The sequence below is a fragment of the Bos indicus genome, chromosome 2 (genome assembly GCF_029378745.1).
Source record: "Bos indicus isolate NIAB-ARS_2022 breed Sahiwal x Tharparkar chromosome 2, NIAB-ARS_B.indTharparkar_mat_pri_1.0, whole genome shotgun sequence".
NCBI lineage: Eukaryota > Metazoa > Chordata > Mammalia > Artiodactyla > Bovidae > Bos > Bos indicus.
The window spans coordinates 53160547-53181553 of record NC_091761.1 but is presented as its reverse complement, the minus strand read 5'-3'; the positions used below and the strand labels follow the sequence as shown (position 1 = coordinate 53181553).

The 21007-nt window shown below is 36.1% G+C and overlaps 1 protein-coding gene across 3 annotated transcripts in view; it reads left to right on the top strand.

The window, feature by feature from the left end:
* ARHGAP15 (Rho GTPase activating protein 15) overlaps positions 1-21007 on the top strand; it is a 697929-nt gene that overhangs the window by 475944 nt on the left and 200978 nt on the right. For all 3 annotated transcript variants that reach the window (XM_070799862.1, XM_070799861.1, XM_070799863.1), the window contains one exon: positions 8512-8589. In XM_070799862.1, coding sequence (XP_070655963.1) covers positions 8512-8589 — 78 coding nt within the window. The remainder of the gene's footprint in view (positions 1-8511; positions 8590-21007) is intronic.

Below are 21007 nucleotides of genomic sequence, written 5' to 3'. Positions count from 1 at the left end.
ATCCTCACTCAGCCTGACAATTTAAGATTGGAGCCTGTTGCGGGACATAATAATAATAATAGTGTACAAATACAGAAGTACCCATGACCGTCATTTATTCTAGTTAATTTGCTCTTTTGTCAAAGGAGTATTCTGATATTTGAACATCCATCTTAAAGAAGTTCTAGATAAAGTGAAAAGAAATAGTAGGAAGAAGGATATATAATGCAAATAATATAAGAAAATGTTTTCTGATTGAAGGACTAGATGTAGACACATTTGAGTGAAATTTTACTTCTACAAGTTAAAGAGAAAATCTTTTTTTAAACCTGAAGGTAAAAGAAATTTACCTGCAAAGCATCAAGAATCAACTTGATATCAAACATAACAGCAGAGATGCGAGAAGATATGGAACATTGCCTTTCAAAGTTAGAAAAATTTTTAAGTTATAAATACTTAAATTAACAATTAAATAGGAAGCAGTCTTTTTAAAACAGTCTTTTTAAAAAATAGTTGATTTGTAATGTTGTGTTACCTTCTTCTGTATAGCAAAGTGACTCAGTGGCACCACTGGTAAAGAACCCTGTGATACTAGTGGTAAAGAATCTACATGCTAATGCAGGAGACATAGAGATGTGGGTTCCATTCCTGGGTCAGAAAGATCCCATGGAGGAGGACAAGGCAACCCACTCCAGTATTCTTGCCTGGAAAAGCTTTTGGACAGAGGAGCCTGGTGGACTACAGTCCATAGGGTCACAAAGAGTCAGACACAACTGAGCAACTTAGTATACATGCACACATACATTTCTATATACATATATATATATATATATATAATGAATATATACATATTATTTTTCATATTTTTCCATTATTATTTGTCACTATATACTGAATATAATTACCTGTACAATACAGTATGACATTGTTTTTATAAAAAACAGTCACTGAGATAGAATAAATAAGAAAATTTACCAACCACACACGTCTGCAAAAAAAAAAAAAAATCATAACTCTTAAAAAAGAAATCCAAGAAGAAATAATAGTAAAATACAAGAGAAGAGTAGTAGTTGACTCTGACACAGAGCTGTACCATCCAGTATGGTGGTCATAGACCACATGTGGCTGTTATTTAAAATAAGGTAAATAGAAATTCAGTTATTCAGTTGCATTAACCACATTTCAAGTATTCAGCAGACAGCCTTATGTGGCCAGTGACTGCTGGTCTAAATAGTTAATATAGAGAATATTTCCATAATCATAAACAGTTCTATTGGACAGTGCTTAATTGAAGAAATAAAGAGGCCTACAATGGAAGAAAACACACGAGACTCTGATGAGATCTCCTTTGTGAAAAAAGGTTAATGTGGGACCCAATCACAGTCACTTTCTTATAAATAGTGACTAATATTAACCCACAGATAAGCCACAAAATATTTATAGAGAATAAAACAAAATGTTGTAAACTTCAAGAGCGTAAGCAATAATAACAAAGAATAAAGTTGGAAGTTATGAGAGAGAAGAGAAGGGTAAGGAAAAGTAAAATGCAATAAGTTCCTTATTTTCTTACACACAGAGCTAATTTGGTATATTAAGATATAGAAATAGACAAAGGTAGTTAATAATAACAAAGAGAGGGTACATAGATAAGTGGTAGAAGCTATAGACTCTTTATCTTTTCTGATAAGGAGTGAATAAATACCATTCAAAGTTAATAAATTAATAAACAGAAATGTGATGCATTAACATAAAGTAAGTAACAACAAAAGAACTAAAACAGAATTGTTAACAGTGACTGTCTTTGGACAGCAGGATGAGGTATTTACTTAGGTTTCATTGTATTAATCTTGTGTGGGTTAGTTTTCATTTTTACCAAGCAAGTATATTGCCTCTATAGTAAAAAAAAAAAAAATGATTATTATAAAGTCAAAGTTTTTCATATAAGATAAAATCATTCTTGTTTGACAATCAGAATTGTGTCAACTATTTTTAAGGTAGTCATTCTTGAAGGATGTGTATCTCACAATAAATTAGTAATAAATAAAGCCAGCAAAAGATACAGGATAAATACAAGCCATTGAGACAGAGTAGAAATTAAATTTAGAAAGAGTTTCCAATTATATCCTGTACTCAGCCACTGAATTTAAAGTGTGTGATCAGATCAGTTAGCAATATAAAGTTGGAAACACTTCAATTTAGAGGAGGAAATATGTGCCATTCAAAATGGTACAAAACCTCTCCTCAAATACATCTCTGAAACCAAGCAGGACCTTTAGAAGAATAAAAAAGAAATGGGCAGCACTCTTTGGGGGCAGTCTGGGTGTTCCTCTGCTCAGTTGTTCTTGCCAGAGGGAGAAGCCAGAAGACCAAAGTATTGCGAGAATGACTCTTTTTGCGGTAGCTCTGGCCTCCTAGGAATTAGGAAGTGCCATAAATCTCAGGAGAGAGACTGTGCAGAATTCCCAGCCCATATTTCAGACTTCAGAGGTTCAGATGCATTTTGTTATATTCCAGAAAAACAAGCAGGCTTTTTGAGCCTACCTCTCAACCAGGCTCAAACTCTACATCTTCGTGATTTGTCCATCGTTTGAGCTACCAAGAATGCTACCTAATCCACAGTTTGCAGCTATTTTTAACAGGCTCATCTGCATTGTTAAAAACTACCCATATTTTGGCAGATAAGTCAGTCAACTCTGGAAACAGTGTTGGTCTCTTAGATTTCCTTTTGGAAAGTGTCTGAGATTTATGGTGGGAATTACTCATGACAGCTGCATTCTTTCCACTGGGTTTAGACCACCATTTGGTCTAATAACTCCTAATTGTGTGTCTATCCTAGTCTAAGCTTCTTCAAAAAAAAAAAAAAGTGGAGGAGGGGGAGGACTTTTGAAAATCCCCTGCAGCAATACCCAGTGATTTCTGTCAACAGTAAACACTATTTTGGAACTTAAGAGTGTCAGCTGATGAGGAACAAATAAAAGACATTTCAGTGAATGTGGATTTTTTTAAGAGAATTTTTCATCAACATTACATTAATGCTGGTCTGATAAAAATAAGCATACAATGTTTTAGTTTCATTGTGTTCCCAAAGTATTTTTAGCATAACAGGCAAAATTCCTGTCAGCATTTTCAGTCAGGGTATTTTCTTGAAAGAAGTACCTCGTAAAGTGATTTTTCTCCAAACTTCACCAAGGCCCAACATGTGTACCTTGAAGATATTGCTCATTTAAAAATCATAAGAGGTCTAATTATATTTCCAAAATAAGTAGCTTCCAGTCCAGCAAGGATAATGTGGTCATGAAAAGGATGTCCAAATCCACCAATTTACATTGGTTTGGTTTGGCATGACTTTCAAAGTTCTTGGAGCAAGAAGAGGATGGCACATGAAACTTTGTAATTTGGGTTCAATTCACAGGACTTGGGGTTTGCCATTCCATGAGCTGTTCAGGGAAGAGCTAATCAATTACAAGACTGTACCTATGTAATTTATAACTGCTAAAACTCACTGATGTGTTCCAGATTATTTTGCAAAATGTAATACCCTCCTTTTTAATATCTGCTTTGTCATTTTCACTCTATTTATGTAATTTAAAAAGTATGATAGCAGGGGAGCATAAGCCATTCAAAGCAGGAGCCACAAATGTCAGAGATTGTTATCCTTCATAAGATATATGGTGTTGATATATCTGAATCTAAAGGGCTTGGAAGTTCTGTCAAGTTAGATTCAAATTGCATCTAATGTGTTTTGCTTTACTCCTTTATACTTTCTGGTTTCTATCGTGAGCCACAGAGCGGTTTCTCTGCTGTGACTTAGGTCTGCAACCACAGTGGTCGCACTAGTCTGAATTATCCTCCCTGTCTCCATTCCCAGCACTCCCTTCTTTTATTCCAGAAGAAAATTGGCTTATTAATTTAGAATGAGGCTGCTTTGTTTGAACAGTATAGTGCCTTCCAATTGCTCATATGTAATATATTCAACCCATACTCCTCTTTCAAATGTTTTTGATTACTGAAGTTAAAAAAATATATAACTTCTACTGAAATTTATGAAAGATCAAAGGGATACTTCCTATGTAGTAACATCAAATTTCTATCAGAGAAAGTTTTTAGGTAGTAGGGAATTTCATTAATTGAAATTCAGTTTAAAACTCTAGACAACAGATGCATTTCAATAACATTTAAAATAATATTAGAAAAGAAAAATTTCTAGCTTCAAAAAAAGTGTACTTGATTTTATACCTATAGGGACATATTTATTAAAATGAGGCTTAATTAAGGTCTTTATTTGCAATTGTTAGAATTCAAATGATTGTATTTACTATTGACCCTGGATAAAGGTCCAACTAATTAAAACTTTTTTTTTCACTTTATTGTAGTTGTTGTTAATTGACATTTCATTTTTAATCATTATTTTAAATAGGGCTAATTTGATTTCTTAAAAAATGTATATTAAGATTTCTCATTTGGGAAATGTAGATCTACACATTCCCTCAATATTTCTATTTTTCAAACTAATTTTTTTCTCAACTTCCTTTAGAGCAACTGATAACTCACAGGAAAAAATCAAGATAATTTTCATTTAGGGAAATTTTGTGATGACAAGCAGAGGACCTCATTCAACATTCATGGTTCTGAATGACCTTTGACTATTTCCAGACCAAAAAACTATCATCAAAGGCCCCAAAGTTGCCATTAATAAACATTTCTCTGTAGACAATATGGAGCCACTGAAGGTCATTTTGGAGAATAGCTTCAAAATATTTTTTGTAATGGCTACTTGTTCAGAAGTATTATGGATACCCCCAAAAGGGAAAAATTTGAAAGGGAGACACATACTTGAATGCATAAGTTTTAATATTTTAAAAAGCTATAACATTTTTTAAAAACACAGAAGTTAAACTTAAGTCAGAAAGATTATCTACATGACAAAGCAAAGAAGAAAATGGTATAAAATTACAAAGTTCCGAGCACACGTACATAAACTGAAGACCAACATAGTCCAGTGCAAAAACTGAAAATCAAACGTTGGAAAAGTTCTAATTGACTATCACATTTAAGTTGTAAGTGCACATTGTGCTTAAAAACAAACTGGAGTGCACTTTGATTAATGGAGCTATTTTATACATCAGGAAAACAAGGACACATTTGATTTTTATAAATGTATGTGTCTTAGACATTTTCACCACATACTAATAGGTGTTCCACCTCATCTAAATTCCTCATAAATCCATAGTTCTCAGGAAGGGACAGAGGCTTGCTAATTTATTGTTAGACTATTCTAGAACTACAAAGAAAGAAAGTTGCTCGGTCATGTCTGACTCTTTGTGACCCCATGGACTGTAGCCTACCAGGCTCTTCCGTCCATGGGATTTTCCAGGCAAGAATACTGGAGTGGGGTGCCATTTCCTTCTCCAGGGGATCTTCCCGACCCAGGGATTGAACCCAGGTCTCCTCCACTGTAGGTAGACGCTTTACCATCTGAGCCACCAGGGAAGTCAGAACTACAAAACTCACACCAATTAATATATTTGTTAATAGCCATTCAGTTTTATTGAAATTGTATAGAAGTTATTACATGGAAGAATAAAACCATAGTGTGGACTAGTAGGTGGGGCACAGAGGATTTTTCAGGCAGTGAAAATACTCTGTATGATGCTTTAATGATGGATACATGTCATTATCCATTGTCATTATGGGAGCTTCCTAGGTGGCGCTAATGGTAAAGAACCCACTTGCCAATGCAGGAGACATAAAAGACTCGGGTTTAATCCCTGGGTTCAAAGATCCCCTGGAAGAGGGCATGGCAACTCACTCCAGTATCGCTCTCTGGAGAATCCCATGAACAGAGGAGCCTGGCAGTTACAGTCCAAAGGGTTGCACATAGTCAGAAACAGCTAAAGTAACTTAGCACGCATGCACATGTCATTATACATTTGTCCAAATCAATAGACTGTACAACACCAGGGCTGAACCGTAATGTAAGCTATGGACTTTAGATGTATTGGTGGTGTTTCCTCAATTTTAATAAATGTATCACTCTGGTAGGAGATGTTGACAACAAGAGAGGCTATACCTGTGTAGGGGCCAGGGTTAAGTAGGAAATCGCTGTACCTTTCCTTCAAGTTTGATGTAAAATTAAAGTTGCTCTAAAAATAATGTCTTAAAACTGAATGAATAATGGCTTTGATTTATGCCATTAGTACTAGTATTACACATTATGTCAGTCTGTCCTAAGTTACTGATGATATATTTTGCACAGCAGCAGAAATGTTCTACTATAAAGTACATAAAAATAGAGATTGTAAAACAATGAAGGAATTCATTTCATGTCAGTAAAGACTTCAAAAAGACTTTATTCTGTTATACCATGACAGTAATTTTTATCAGTTTGTGTAATACTAACTATCGTGAATGACAATGTTTAACAGTGGTGCTATATCACCTCCTTAGAGAAACTGCAGAGGTGCTGACCTCTATGTTACTGTGGAAAATTCTGAAAGAGATGGGAATACCAGACCACCTGATCTGCCTCTTGAGAAATTTGTATGCAGGTCAGGAAGCAACAGTTAGAACTGGACATGGAACAACAGACTGGTTCCAAATAGGAAAAGGAGTACATCAAGGCTGTATATTGTCACCCTGTTTATTTAACTTATATGCAGAGTACATCATGAGAAACGCTGGACTGGAAGAAACACAAGCTGGAATCAAGATTGCTGGGAGAAATATCAATCACCTCAGATATGCAGATGACACCACCCTTATGGCAGAAAGTGAAGAGGAACTCAAAAGCCTCTTGATGAAAGTGAAAGTGGAGAGTGAAAAAGTTGGCTTAAAGCTCAGCATTCAGAAAACAAAGATCATGGCATCCGGTCCCATCACTTCATGGCAAATAGATGGGGAAACAGTGGAAACAGTGTCAGACTTTATTTTTCTGGGCTCCAAAATCACTGCAGATGGTGACTGCAGCCATGATATTAAAAGATGCTTACTCCTTGGAAGGAAAGTTATGACCAACCTAGATAGCATATTCAAAAGCATAGACATTACTTTGCCAGCAAAGGTCCGTCTAGTCAAGGCTATGGTTTTTCCAGTGGTCATGTATGGATGTGAGAGTTGGACTATAAAGAAAGCTGAGCGCCGAAGAATTGATGCTTTTGAACTGTGGTGTTGGAGAAGACTCTTGAGAGTCCCTTGGACTGCAAGGAGATCCAACCAGTCCATCCTGAAGGAGATCAGCCCTGGGATTTCTTTGGAAGGACTGATGCTGAAGCTGAAACTCCAGTACTTTGGCCACCTCATGCAAAGAGTTGACTCATTGGAAAAGACTCTGATGCTGGGAGGGATTGGGGGCAGGAGGAGAAGGGGACGACAGAGGATGAGATGGCTGGATAGCATCACTGACTCAATGGACATGAGTCTCAGTGAACTCTGGGAGTTGGTTATGGACAGGGAGGCCTGGCGTGCTGCGATTCATGAGGTTGCAAAGAGTCGGACACGACTGAGCGACTTATCTGATCTGATCTGAATCTCATCTAAGTCTCTTTGAGGGCCTGGGCACATCAAGGAATATTCAATCCTGACATTAAAATTATGTTATCAACATTTCTTATTGACAATAATAGTGTCTGAATAAGTGTTTCTCTTTTTATTTTCCTGTTTCTCCATTTTCTTCTTTTTCATAACTGACTCATGGAAATAACCAGATGATATAGATATAAATAAGTATGTGGAAAACAAGTGGTTTATTATCCAAACCCACTGCCAGGATAAGTTATTCTGAATTATAGATGACTAGTTTTAAAATAATCTGAAACTGTTGTCACTATCTTGTCAAGGATTTCTTTTTATTTTTCCCCTCTGTAATGGAGTATCCTATTACCTACAATACACTAGAGACTATCAAAGTAGTTATACATCGAGAGTAGAATTTTCATTCTGTAGTTTCAAATAATCAGACCAATACACGTTATGCCATAGGGACTGCATGAAAAAGAAAATGAAACCAAATGGAAATGAATTGGAATCCCTAGGAATAGAATAAAATGAATAGAATAGAATAGAACAGAATAAGAATAGAATATGAATAGGAGAAAGGGAAGAAAAAGAGAAAGAAAAGTGAGAAAGCAGTAAAGGGCAGAGAAGGAAGGAAGAATTTTTAAGGAAGGGAAACTTCACAAACACTTTGGGTTACTTTATCTTTCCAACAAGGGTCAATAATACACATATACATGAAGGTTCTTCTGCCTACTGCACCCTCAGGTTGATTTCTGTCTTTGGGAATGAATCATAACTATACTGTGAAATTCCATGCTACCTACTGCTCTTTTATGGTTCAACTGCAATCAAGTTTGTCGATGGTTAGCTGTTACTGAACTTAACGATTAGTTTATTTGGATTAAAATATTGAAGACTACTTGCTTTAGGAAAAAGAAATTTGTTTTCTCTGTGAGGAAGAGATAGTATAATTATTATCTTCCTTTTATCATCTCATTCTTATAAGAGTGAATATAAAACATGCCCTTTTGTTTTCAGGTCTAGATGTTGATGGAATATATCGTGTTAGTGGCAATCTGGCAACAATACAGAAGTTAAGATTTATCGTCAACCAAGGTAAGTGATTTCTTTACTTCAGACCTTCTTTCAAGTAGTTTTGTCTCTAACAATATTTCACACTCTCTGCTGTGTGTATTACGAATATAGTTTATTTGAAGATGAGTACAATAAAAAGGCCTAGCTGACATGTAAAATATCATGTAAGAAACGAGTTGCCAGTCCAGGTTCGATGCACGATACTGGATGCTTGGGGCTAGTGCACTGGGACGACCCAGAGGGATGGTATGGGGAGGGAGGAGGGAGGAGGGTTCAGGATGGGGAACACATGTATACCTGTGGTGGATTCATTTTGATGTTTGGCAAAACTAATACAATTATGTAAAGTTTAAAAATAAAATAAAATTAAAAAAAAAAAAAAAAAAAAAAAAAAAAAAAAAAAAGGCCTAGCTGATACATTGTGTGAAATAAATAACAAGTAAAATATGAACTTAAAATGAAGACGAGAATAATGAGTAAAAAATAAACTAGCTTTGAAAAATGTTGCTGACATATAATACACGTTTAATATATGTTGATAATTGAATAAATAAATGAATAGTGGAAAATGTAAGAGTCAAAATCACAAATGTTAGAAAATATATAATAGGTAAGTAAAACAATAAAAATTATGAAATACATGTATCATCAAAGGATTACAAACTAGAACAATGAAATACTACCACAAGCCTATTAGAATAGCTAAAATTTTAAATGCTGACTGCACCAAATGCTGACAGGGATGTGGAGCAACAGGAGCTCTCATTCATACTAGTAGGAATGAAAAATAGTGCGGCTAACTCAGAAAATACCTTAGCAGGTTATTATGAAAATAAACTTATTCTTACCTTATTACCCAGCAGTTGTACTCCTTGGTATTTACCCAAATGAGTTCAAATCTTATGTTCACACACAAAAAAACTGCACAAAATATTTTCATTAATTTTATTCATAATTGGTAAAATTTTAAGGCATCCAAGATTTCCTTCAATAGTTGACTAGATAAACAAACCATAAAACATCCCTATAATGGAATATTATTTACTGATAAAAAGAAATGAGCAGTCAAGTCATGAAAAGGCTTGGATAAAACTTAACTGCATATTGCTAGGTGAAGGAAGCCAGTCTGAAAATGCTATATACTATATCATCTCAGCTATATGACATTTTATAAAACGCAAAACTATGGAGATTGTAAAAGATCAGTGATAGTAAAGGATTTGAGGGGAGAGAGAGAAGAATGAGTGAGCATGAGGGATTTTTAGGGCCATGAAACTATTCTGTTTGATACTGTATAGGTGGATACATGTCATTATACATTTATCAAAATCTAAATAATATATAACCCTGAGTGAACCTTAATGAAAACTATGGACTTTAACTAATAATAACTTATAAATATTGGCTCATCAGTTGTAACAAATCTACTACATTAATGCAAGATCTTACTAATAAGGGAAATGGTGGGGGAGTGGACAAGTATAAGGGGGGTATATTGGAAACTATATTTTCTATTAAGCTTTCCTGTAAACCTAAACTTTCTCTAAAAAAAGATGAGAATTAAAAAATAATAATTAGGAAATACTGAAGAAAATAAAAGATCGAAACATCTTGAGATGTTATTACAGATAGCTCCTAAGTTTCGAGTTATACATGTGGGATAAAAACGAGACACTCTGTCCTTGTGTCCTTGGCATCTATTTAATTCTCCTATGCTCTGTTTTTTATCTGTAAAAACAGGAAGGAGGTGCTTTGGAAATACTTGTGAGAATGAAATGAGATAAGATGTGGCATTCCCTTAGTAACATAACAGCCTCTTGGTAGTTGTTCAGTACATCTAAGTTTCCCTTTCACTTAAAAAGTCAATAGTGTCTAATTGCCTTCAGGAGAATTTATACAGTCTTCATAATCTGGCTTCCCACCTACTTCTAGCCAGATGCAGGCCCTCAGAATTTCTTTCACAATACATTCATAACTGTACTTCCTTATTTACATGCTGTTGTATTTCTTAATGCTTTTGCATACACTCTTTCATCTACTTTCAATATCCTCCTATCTTTTCCTTCCTATCCCACATACAAAAACTTCCTGTCTCATTAGATTTATCCTTATTCTTCAAGGCTCAGATTATAAATCATTTTCTCCAGGGAGCTTGCAACATTCCTTCAGTCAGATTCCTTCTCTGGGTGCCCATTATGCTGGGTAGTTAAATTTGCATTCGTACAAGCATATCTAACTTCTAAAATTCCATCTATTATAAGACCCAGATATTTAATGCCATTCTTTTAAAGAGAATTTTATCAAATATATTCAGTGATTATATTTCAGAAGCATTACAATTTGAAAGTCTTGGAATAAGAAAAAAGAGCATACTGTTTGAAATATCTATCTCCTCCCTGAATCTCTATACACCTAAAAAGGTAGGATTTAAATAAGTCTTGTATCTATCCTCATTAACCAGTAGCTCTTGGAGTCTCCACGCAGGGAGCTCTTAATATCTGTTGTATATTGTCTGTGTGTGTGTGTGTTGCAAATAGGAGAAGTATTAATACTAAGAAGCATTAACCTCTCCAGCAGTTCAGCTTGGGTTGAACCATGCTTTTAAGTGTTAACTACAATGCTTTTGGCCAGTGGCCACGTGCTTCTTATTTCTGAGCATCTCTGTAATTCCCCTGTGAGTCAGCTGGTAAAGATTCTGCCTGCAGTGTGGGAGGCCTGGGTTCTATCCCTGGGTTGGGAAGATTACCTGAAGAAGGGAAAGGCTACCCACTCCAGTATTCTGGCCTGGATAATTCCATGTACTGTATAGTTCATGGGGTCACAAAGAATTGTACACGACTGAGCAACTTTCACTTACACTGTAACTAAGAATCTGTTTGCTCACTATTATGTACTTTTGTCTTTCAGAATTACTGTCCTTCATGGGCGGAAGGCAGAACTGAACATTACCTTATGTATTCATATTGGTCCCATTGGCCTGAACCAGAGTACCCCCTCTGTGGATAAAAATTGGATAAAATAGCCCCAGCTTTTTATAACCATTCCTGTTTATAACCAGCTAAAATCATTCTTGTAATATATTTCATACAAAAACCATATCCTGATTGGGATTCTAGACAGCTGGGCAACACATTTCTTCTACAAAGAAGAAATCTCAAAACAGAAGCCATGCTAGAAACAAACACTAGTTGCATTTCCTGCCTTTAAAAAAATTATGCTCAGCAGTTTGAAAAGACAAAAAAAAAAATCTGCAAGGAAAATATGAAATCTGTCCATCTCATCTTTTGAAAAACTTCAGCATCCTCTGGGGCTGCATAACTGCTCATGTTTCCATGAGAGCTGACAATGTAAAGCTGGACAGAGGCCTGAGTTGGTATCTGGTAGCACAGAATTGTCAGTAAACTGTCTCCCTGGTTTATAGCACTGTCAGAATGCAATACACTCAGCACAAATTATGCTGTATTAGAACCTTTGATACTAGTGATTTTGTCCAAGCTATGTTGTGTTCTTTTTTTTTTTTTTGGATTAGATGATAAAAGATAGCCACCAGGGAAGCCCAAAAGATATGCCAGTCTCCCTCAAATTTTACTAATCAGATTATCTTGTGAATGAAATTACAGGAGTCGAGCTGTAACATTTGTTCTAACACCATACCTTCCCCTTCTACATGCTGGTTGCTGACAACAGAGCTGACATAGGAGAGAATCAGTGCTGGATACAAAGAGACTGAATGTGTACATCATTGTGATTTTCTCTATGTGTGTGTATGTATGTGAGTGAATATGTGTGTGTGTGTGTGCACGTATGTGCAAGGCAATAAAGTGGCAGTTCAGTGATAATTCCTTGAAAAGCAAAATGGGATATGTGAAGGCAATGCATTCTTTTTTGTATTCTAAGATAGAGCATAGCTGGTTTTGGCATACCCTGTCTGTGTTAACACCTTTTATCTCCTCCATGTTCACATTCCACAATGTTTCCTTTTCAGAAGGTTCGAAATGTATATTTTTTAAATGAATAAGCCCTACCCACCATTAGACTAGACAAATGAAAACTGATTTTGGTGATTTTCAAGAACAGTTTAATTGCAATTTATGTATTTCACTAACTTTCTTGAATGCTATAATCATCAGCAATTCTAAATACACCAGTTGAATGATTCAATTTGTTTTGGTTTTCTGTTTGACTCACTAAATCACTAGGAATTGGATACCCTTATTATACTTCCAGATCAGATGGCATACAAGTTAAATTCAAAGTGATCACTTTTGAAAAGCATTTCCTAATTGTAACTGGTAATGATGAGGATAATAATAATTATTATTATAAAAGTAGCTAATGTATTTTCATAATTTATTATGTGCCAGGCACTCTACCAAGTGTTTTACTTATTTAATTTAGTCCTACCATTCCATAGAATGTGGGTTATTACTGTTTCCATTTTAAAGGTGAGGAAACTGAGACCCAGAAATGTTAAATAATGTCCTAAGGTCATAAAGCAAGTGAGTGAGAGGGCTTGGACTAGATCCCACATCTCTGTGTCTCAGAGCCAGTGCCAAAAACCACTGCTGGGTTTGACTTTGCCCATTCATTGATTCTTTATCACCTCCTTACAAAAGTGAAGATCAGTCTCTTCATGTTTTATCCACTTCTTAGTGGCTTTCTATTTTCTGGTGTTTGTAAGTGACAAGTACTGTCGTAGGAGTTTGACTGAAACTTTTCAAGAAAGAGAAATGCCTGGGAAAACGCCGAATGCTACAGTTAGGAAGAAGTCTGACGCCTGATGCTACCATTCCCAGTAGAGCTTCATGTATCTATGTTTGGAACCAGAAACTATCACAGTATTCTGTTGCGACCCTCACAGAGAGTCATGAAAGACTCTAGACTCACTGGCTATTTATGCATTAGTGAGCCGTGCTCTTCCGTTTGTTATATTTGGTGACAACTTTCAGTGACATTTTGCTGATGCTTCTCCTCCATTCTACAAGGGCAGCCCCTTGTAGAAACTAGTCTATGATCAGAGAAACTAGTCTATGATCTTAGATGTCAACTTACAATCAGCCAGTGACACTGCGTTGATTCCTTAGAATGATCTGTGATGTGACTTGTGTGGGGGTCCTTTCACAAAGGACAGACTTTAGCACTGAGGATGCTGCATCACTGTCTTGAGAACTTCTGAAAGTGGGTCTTAAAAATCCCACCAATCTGAACGCCCCCTCCTTTGACACCAGAATTCTGGTTTGAGCTGCCCATCGGGCTTACTGGTCAAACTCTAAATTCAGTTCAGACTCCCTTTTATATTACTTAGATGCTCTCTTTCACCCTTTAAAAAAAAAAGGACAAGGAAGACTGGCATTCTTTTTGGAAAATATTAACTGCAAAACTTCCTGAGCCCATGAGACAATAGAGGACTGTGAGGCACAGAGAGAAGAACTGATTGAGCGTTTTCCAAACTGGTGTTTCTTGGTACACATAACAAATCTTCCCTCTAAGCATTTCTCTGAACTGGAAGAAGTTACTTACCAGAATTTTAGACATGCTTTCCAAATATAGAAAAATAATTTAAAGGAACATTCTCAGGGACACCCTCCTTCACTTTTTCACACCCAGAGGAACAAAATATATAAATGCCATAAATCTCCATGGCCAAGAATCTTAATTGGGTATGTGGGTGTGTGTACGTGTGTGTGTGCATACGATTGTATGTATGTTATTTTAAAATGGAAGAAGATTTTTTCCCATTAATTTACAGTCTTATATTTTGCATATCTTTATTCACCCAGACCTTACTGGCATAATAATCCAAATTAAATATTGGCTTAAAGAGATGAACTTGCTTATTTTGATCATGCTAAGAATAAGCTCCATTGAAAATAAACTATTAGAGGAACAATTTTGTGTTGCCAGCTATATCTAAACTACTTTTATATAGATTTGTACCACAAAGCAAAAGAAAGCAAAGCATTAACTTTAGTAGCTATCCTGGTGCTTTTCATATTATTTGCAGCATCAAAAATTGAATAAGAGAAGAGGAAAGCGAGAAAGAATGTGAACAATTGGCAGTTTCACCATGAAATAAGCAATTGGATGAAACAGGAAAAGATCTGGAAAAGGATTTCAAAACTTCTAGTTCTGTTCTCATAAAATAGCCCTTGTATCAAGTCCATTCATTTTTCTATTAAGAAAGTTTATATTGCCCTCTTATTATTTTTAAAACGAGGTATTTCCTTAAGCCTACTCCCCTCTCACCACCAACCACAGCAACAACAAAACAAACTGTGTTATTTGCTTTATCCATTCCACGGGGCGGTTTTTTGGTAAGTTGAATCATTGATATTGCACCTTTCTGGCTTCCATGTGACAAGATTATCTTTTAACAATGATTTATTTTTCCCATTAAAGCTGAAAAGATCACTTGATCATAAAAGGGCCAGACTCTAACATCATTCAGGGCTTTGGAAACTTTCTCAGACCTCATTTTTCAGCTACATTGAGTCAGAGGGCTCAAAGACTATTGATGCCAAAGCTTGTATTGCTTCCTAGCTGCTTAAGAAAATGTATTTGTTATTAGTAAGTAATGCTAAACACAGAGGTCGAAACAATAAGATCTTCACATGCACATATATTTATAAAGTTTTTAGTTTCATGTAATATTCGAATAACACCTTTCAAATATGTTTAGTGTTTAAAGTAAACAAATTCTACCTACTTATTTTTAAACAAATGACACCATTCATTTATTGTGAACTATATTTTATAATTCATTATATACCAAGCAAAAAGGAACTGATTTAACTCCGTGGTGAAACAATCAAAGACAGAGATCATCTAGTCAGGAAAGAGCACTGGGTCAGCATCGATGAAACTGCCTCCTTATCTTCATTCCAAGCTATTTGTTAGTCTAATAGAAACTATGTTAACCCCTTCAAATCACAGACTCTTCATTTCCAAAATGGGAATAATAATGAAAATGTAAGGACTTTAAAAACTCTGAATCAAGCAATGATAATCAGTATTAGATTTAATTAAGATGACAAGTGGTTACTTGAAATCAAATCAATATTACTTAATTGTCTTAATAATAACATGATACTAAATATTAATAATCAAATATGGCTTTTGGCTTCCACATGATTGAGTTTTCTCTGATGATAATAATATTATATTTCTTTAGAGACTATCCAGTGATTTGTCTCATACCTAGCCAAATTCATAGGAAGTCTGGGTTAGCTTTATCTTATCCAAAGGCTTTTGGGAAATTCCAGATTCCAAAAGAATATCCTCATGTTCATTGGAGAGGAGGAGTAAATTCTGCTGAAATTTTCAGATCTACTTTAGTTGTGCTTTTTCCACTGGGTCAAAAAATTGAGTCCAGAAATTAGACCAGTCAGAGATGTGCGACTACCAATCTTTAAGCAAATCTCTATGGATATTTATAAAAACCCATCATTATCATTTATCATTATTATTAGAATTAATGCATAGTCATTAAAAATTAGTAGGAAAAAAATTGAACTTACTTCTATTCTAAACAAAGTCTAAAGCATTGGTTCCCAGCCCTGACTATATTTCAAAATTGTATTGGTTATCTACTGCTGAGTAACAATGTTACCAGAAACTTAGCTGCTTAAGCAACACACATTTATAATTTCCCAGTTTTTGTGGGTCAGAGGTAGACTAGCTGAATTCTGCATAAGACTGCAGTCAAGGTGTCAGCCAGGCATGGGCCCTGATCTGGAAGCTCAAGTGGGGACAGGTCTAATTCCAAGCTCCCATGGTTGTTGGTAGGATTTAGTTCCTTATAGGTTGAGCTTAAGGCCTCAACAGTACTGGCTGTTGGTCAAAGGCCTTGTGGACCTCTCCATATACCATCTCACAACATGGCAGCTTTCTTCATCAGAGCAGTTAGGGAGAGAGACCAGTGGCTGAAGCAAAGATATAATCTTTTGTAAGATATCAAAAAGGTTATAACTCAACACCTTTGGTGCATGCTGTTGGTTAGAAGCAAGTTGTGGTTCCTATCCATACCTTAGAGGAGGGGATTACAGAAGGCATGAACACAAGGTGGAAGAGATAATCAGGGATCATTGTAAAGTCTGTCTGCCACAAGAATCAAGTAGTGGGGCTTTTTATGTTTTTTTATTTTATTTATTTTTTACAGATCATGGCCACTGTTTATTTATTTTTAAAAATAGTGTATAGTTGCTTTACAATGTTGTGTTTCTGCTGTCCAACAAAGTGAATCAGCTATATGTGTATATATATATATATATCCCTTCCTTCTTGAGCCTCCCTCCCTCCCACCCACCATCCCACTCCACTAGGTCATCACAGAGCACGAGGCCCTCCCTGTCTTATACAGCAACTTCCCACTAGCTATCCATTTTACACATGGTAATGAATATATTTCAATGCTGCTCTCTAAATTTGTCCCCCATTCTCCTTCCCCCGCTGTGTCCACAAGTCCATTTTCTATGTCTGCATCTCTATTCCTGCCCTGCATATTTGATTTTTGAAGTTCAGTCATAAAAACTCTGATGCAAAAGGCTGAGGTTAGAGCTATTAATATTCATTTTCAAAGAAAAACTTTCCAGCCGAGTCAAGTGCATAGCCAGATCTGGGAACCCCTGTGCAATGTCCAGCTAGTTTTATTCTGGATATTTAGAGAAAACATGACCTACAAACCATAAGACATGTGAGATGTATTTTTAAGAAAAGCAGAAATAGGCTGTGAACACTTTTTTGTTAAGCAATTTCTAATGATAAACGGTTTCTCTTTGACTATTGATTGATATAATAATGTTAAATGACTTTTATGAAGTCTGAGTTATGATTTAGAATGTAACTAAGAAATTAATGTCATGAATGTAACATGTATATTATTCATATGATTAAAATTGCTGGCATTTTTCATAACTGCAATCCTTTTCCAATATTGTAGATTCTGGAATAAATGAAAAGGAAAATTGTTGTGTCTAAGGATTTGCTAACAAAACTAAAGGGTAAATAATATTTTAAAATGTAACAGAATAATACTAACACTGATGATAGCTAGTGCTTATTGAGAATCTACTACATGGCAGGTATGCAAAGTTAGAATTATCTCTAATCCATATAGAATTTTGCTAGGTAGATAAACTTTATTATCCACATTATGCATACATGAAAATCATGGTTCAGAAAGATTGAGTAACTTTTCTAAGGCCACAAGGGTAATATGTTTTAAAGCCAGACAATGAACCCACTTTAAACTTACTCCAAAGAATATGTCACTGGTTGCTGGATTCAATTTACTGTAGGGGAGGGAAGAGAGAGACATTTTCTTCTTTTTAACATCAAAGAACCAAAAACCACTTCTTATTATGCTACTATACTTTCTTGATGTCCAGTCTGTGGGACTCTTATAAAAGGAAACCTCATTTTAAAGTGTTCTTTCAATAAATAACCCCTAACTGCCTGTGACTTCATGGAGGGTAATAAGTTTGATTCATTTTTGTATCCCCAGTACAACAAAGTGCACAATACTCTTTATGAGTTAAATAAAGATTTGGTGCAAAATAAGAGAATGATGAACTTCTGATAAACTCCTACCAAGTGGTATCATAGGTACATTGTGTTAGGTTCTACTACTTAGGTGTCTCAGTAAAGAACACTCAAGCGATATTTTGCATTTATTTTCTCCCAGACTCCTATAAATTAACACCTAATTTAGATTGGATAAAAAAAATCATGGGACACAAATAAAGAGTGAAAAAATCCCAAATTCCCATTCTCTGCCTCAGTGAGAAAAAGCTTGAGGAGAGATGATTTACTGCATGTCATTGGCTACTGGGCAAGCCAGGCATGCTATAGGAAATAGTGGCTCTACTTTGCTTGCCATCTTGGCTCTCCAGAATGTTGGAAATGACAAAGTAGAGAGAAAATCAGAATTGACTAACTAGGGATGAAATTAATTGTATTACTCTTGTTAAGTCCATGCACTGAATTTTGAATTCTGAAAGTATGCTTTGGTTTTTGTTTTCACACAGGAAAGTCCCTGTTGCCGATAATTTTGGCTTCAGTGACTCACATATGGCACCTCTTTTTCAAGGCACTCCATGTAGTTGAAAATCATTTCCTAACAAAAGTGTGCTATATGGGAAAAAAAAAAAAAAGTATTCTCATTACTTCAAAGTTTCTTCTAGAAAGAAAAAGTAACAAGTATAGAGGCAGGGAGGAACTTTTTCAGGTCCTCATGAACTCCCTGAAGAGAAGCATCCAAAGTTTACAAAGTTAGGGATGAAGCAATGATCAGATGAAAATCTGAGTGACTTAGAGTCATGTGGACTTCAACATCATCCTCCTTATATGCCCTCACATTCATGGCCTACTGGAGATGGAGTGGCAGGTATGCCTGTCCACTTTCCTCTTCTCTGAGGGTCCTGAGACATCAAAATTGATATGGAAGTGAGAAGTGAGCTTCATAAAATAAGATTTTGGCTTTTACATCATTTGTTCATTGACAGACACTCAAAACATTCTTAGTATGTGCCAGGCAACATGGAGGATGCTGGAAATATAGCAGTGAATACGGCAAAAGACATTCTCATTGACATGGAGCCTATATTTCCATGGATATTTGAATCTAATAGCCAAGAAACCTGTTGGTCTATTCAGTGTAAATTAATAAGGAACTCCTAGGATCTGCAGGCCCCACAGATTCTTTTTCCTTCCTATCTCTCTGATCTTACTATGTCCCTGTCTCTCATCTTACTATTCTTCAACCACCCTGGCTTCCTTCCTTCCTTCCTCAGACACATGAAGCTCATTTCCTTTCCAAGGCTCTGGATTCTGCTCCTGTGTACCTGAAATGTGCTTCCTCCAGTCCCTACCAGACTCACTCTTCTCAACATTCAAATCATCTTTTCAGCAACACCTTCCATTGCTAACACGTCTGAAACATGTCTGCACTGTATTCACCCATACACTCTTCATCCCAATGCTTTGTTTTCTTCACCACACACACTGCCTGAAATCGCCTTGCTTCTTTAATTGCTGCTTCAGTTACTGCCCTCCCCCTCTACACTGTAGCCTCTTTGCAAGCAAGATTTTGCTTGGTTTGGTCTCCTAAGTAACCCCCCAGTTCTCAGTATGCTTAGAACATAATAGCCTTCAAGTAGGTTTTTGCTGAATGGGAATTAATTCCTTAAGTGAATTAATGAATAATGTTGGACCACCAGTGATGGTTAGGCCTGAATAGACTACCAGGCTTCTTAGGGCCAAAGTGTTATATAACCCCAAGCAAAAAAAAATCTTCAGAGTTTGAAAGTTTATGTCCAGTCGACCCGATAAACCACCAACTTCTCTCTACCTCTTACCTCCACATGAGGTCATAATCTGATTGTCCAACATGGACCGGATAATAAAGACTTGGCAAAATGAAAAGGCAGCTGTTAAGATGGAAGATCAGAGCCAGCACTAACATCCTGGCCCAATAGGCCAAGAAAAATTGCCTAAACAATGGGCAACTCTCAACCCAGGTGGTAAGACCACAATTAGGACTATCGTCTACTTATGTGAATGTCCACAGTGTGATTCCTCTCAGTGATACTGCTCATTGCCAAGGCTCTGCCAGCCCCCTGCCAGGCTGCCAAAAGCCACCTCTCAAATTTCAAGGCTGAAACTGCAAGGGACTTTCCTGGTCTTGCGATGCCCCACCCCCAAAAGTATTATACATTTAAAAGTATATAAGAATCAAGAAATGAGGAAAATTAGTTTAAAGAATAGAATAAGACTTTAATTTGCCTAAGGATGACTTGAAATGGAGATTTATTTATTCAAAAATATTTACTGAAAAACCTTCTATGAGTCAGGGTCTCTTCTAAGTACTGAGAAGAGCCCAAAGGAGTCAAGATCTGGGGAAGTATTCATTTTGATGTCAAGTGATAGATAATAATCAAATATACAAGGTGCTTACTAGATAAGCCAAGAGTCAAGATAGTGACATGATAGAGAATAACTGAAGGGATGAGGAAGATGGTCCTCATTTTCGATGATCTGTGAAGATCTCTTTGAGGAGGTGCCATCTGAGTAGATACTTGCCCGGATAGGAATGACACAAAGATGTGGAGGGAGAAATGACCAGGCGGAGGAAAACTGGCCCTAGAGAATCAGGGTTTGTATGACCTCAGGACACGGAAGTCAGAAAGATGGGCAAAGCCACCCATGGAAACACTTGCAAATCAAAATAAGAAGTTTTGCCTTTCATTCTAAATTCAATAGACAGTCAAGGGGTGGAGGGGGTGGCAGATAATCACAGAATGATCTGATATTATTTATTTATTTTTTAATCATTCTGACTGCTATGAGAAGAATAGACTGTAGAGGATAAGGGTAGAAACTGGGGAACAGTTAGGAGGTAATTGCAGTAGGTCAGTCAAGATATAATGGTCATTGGTTTACA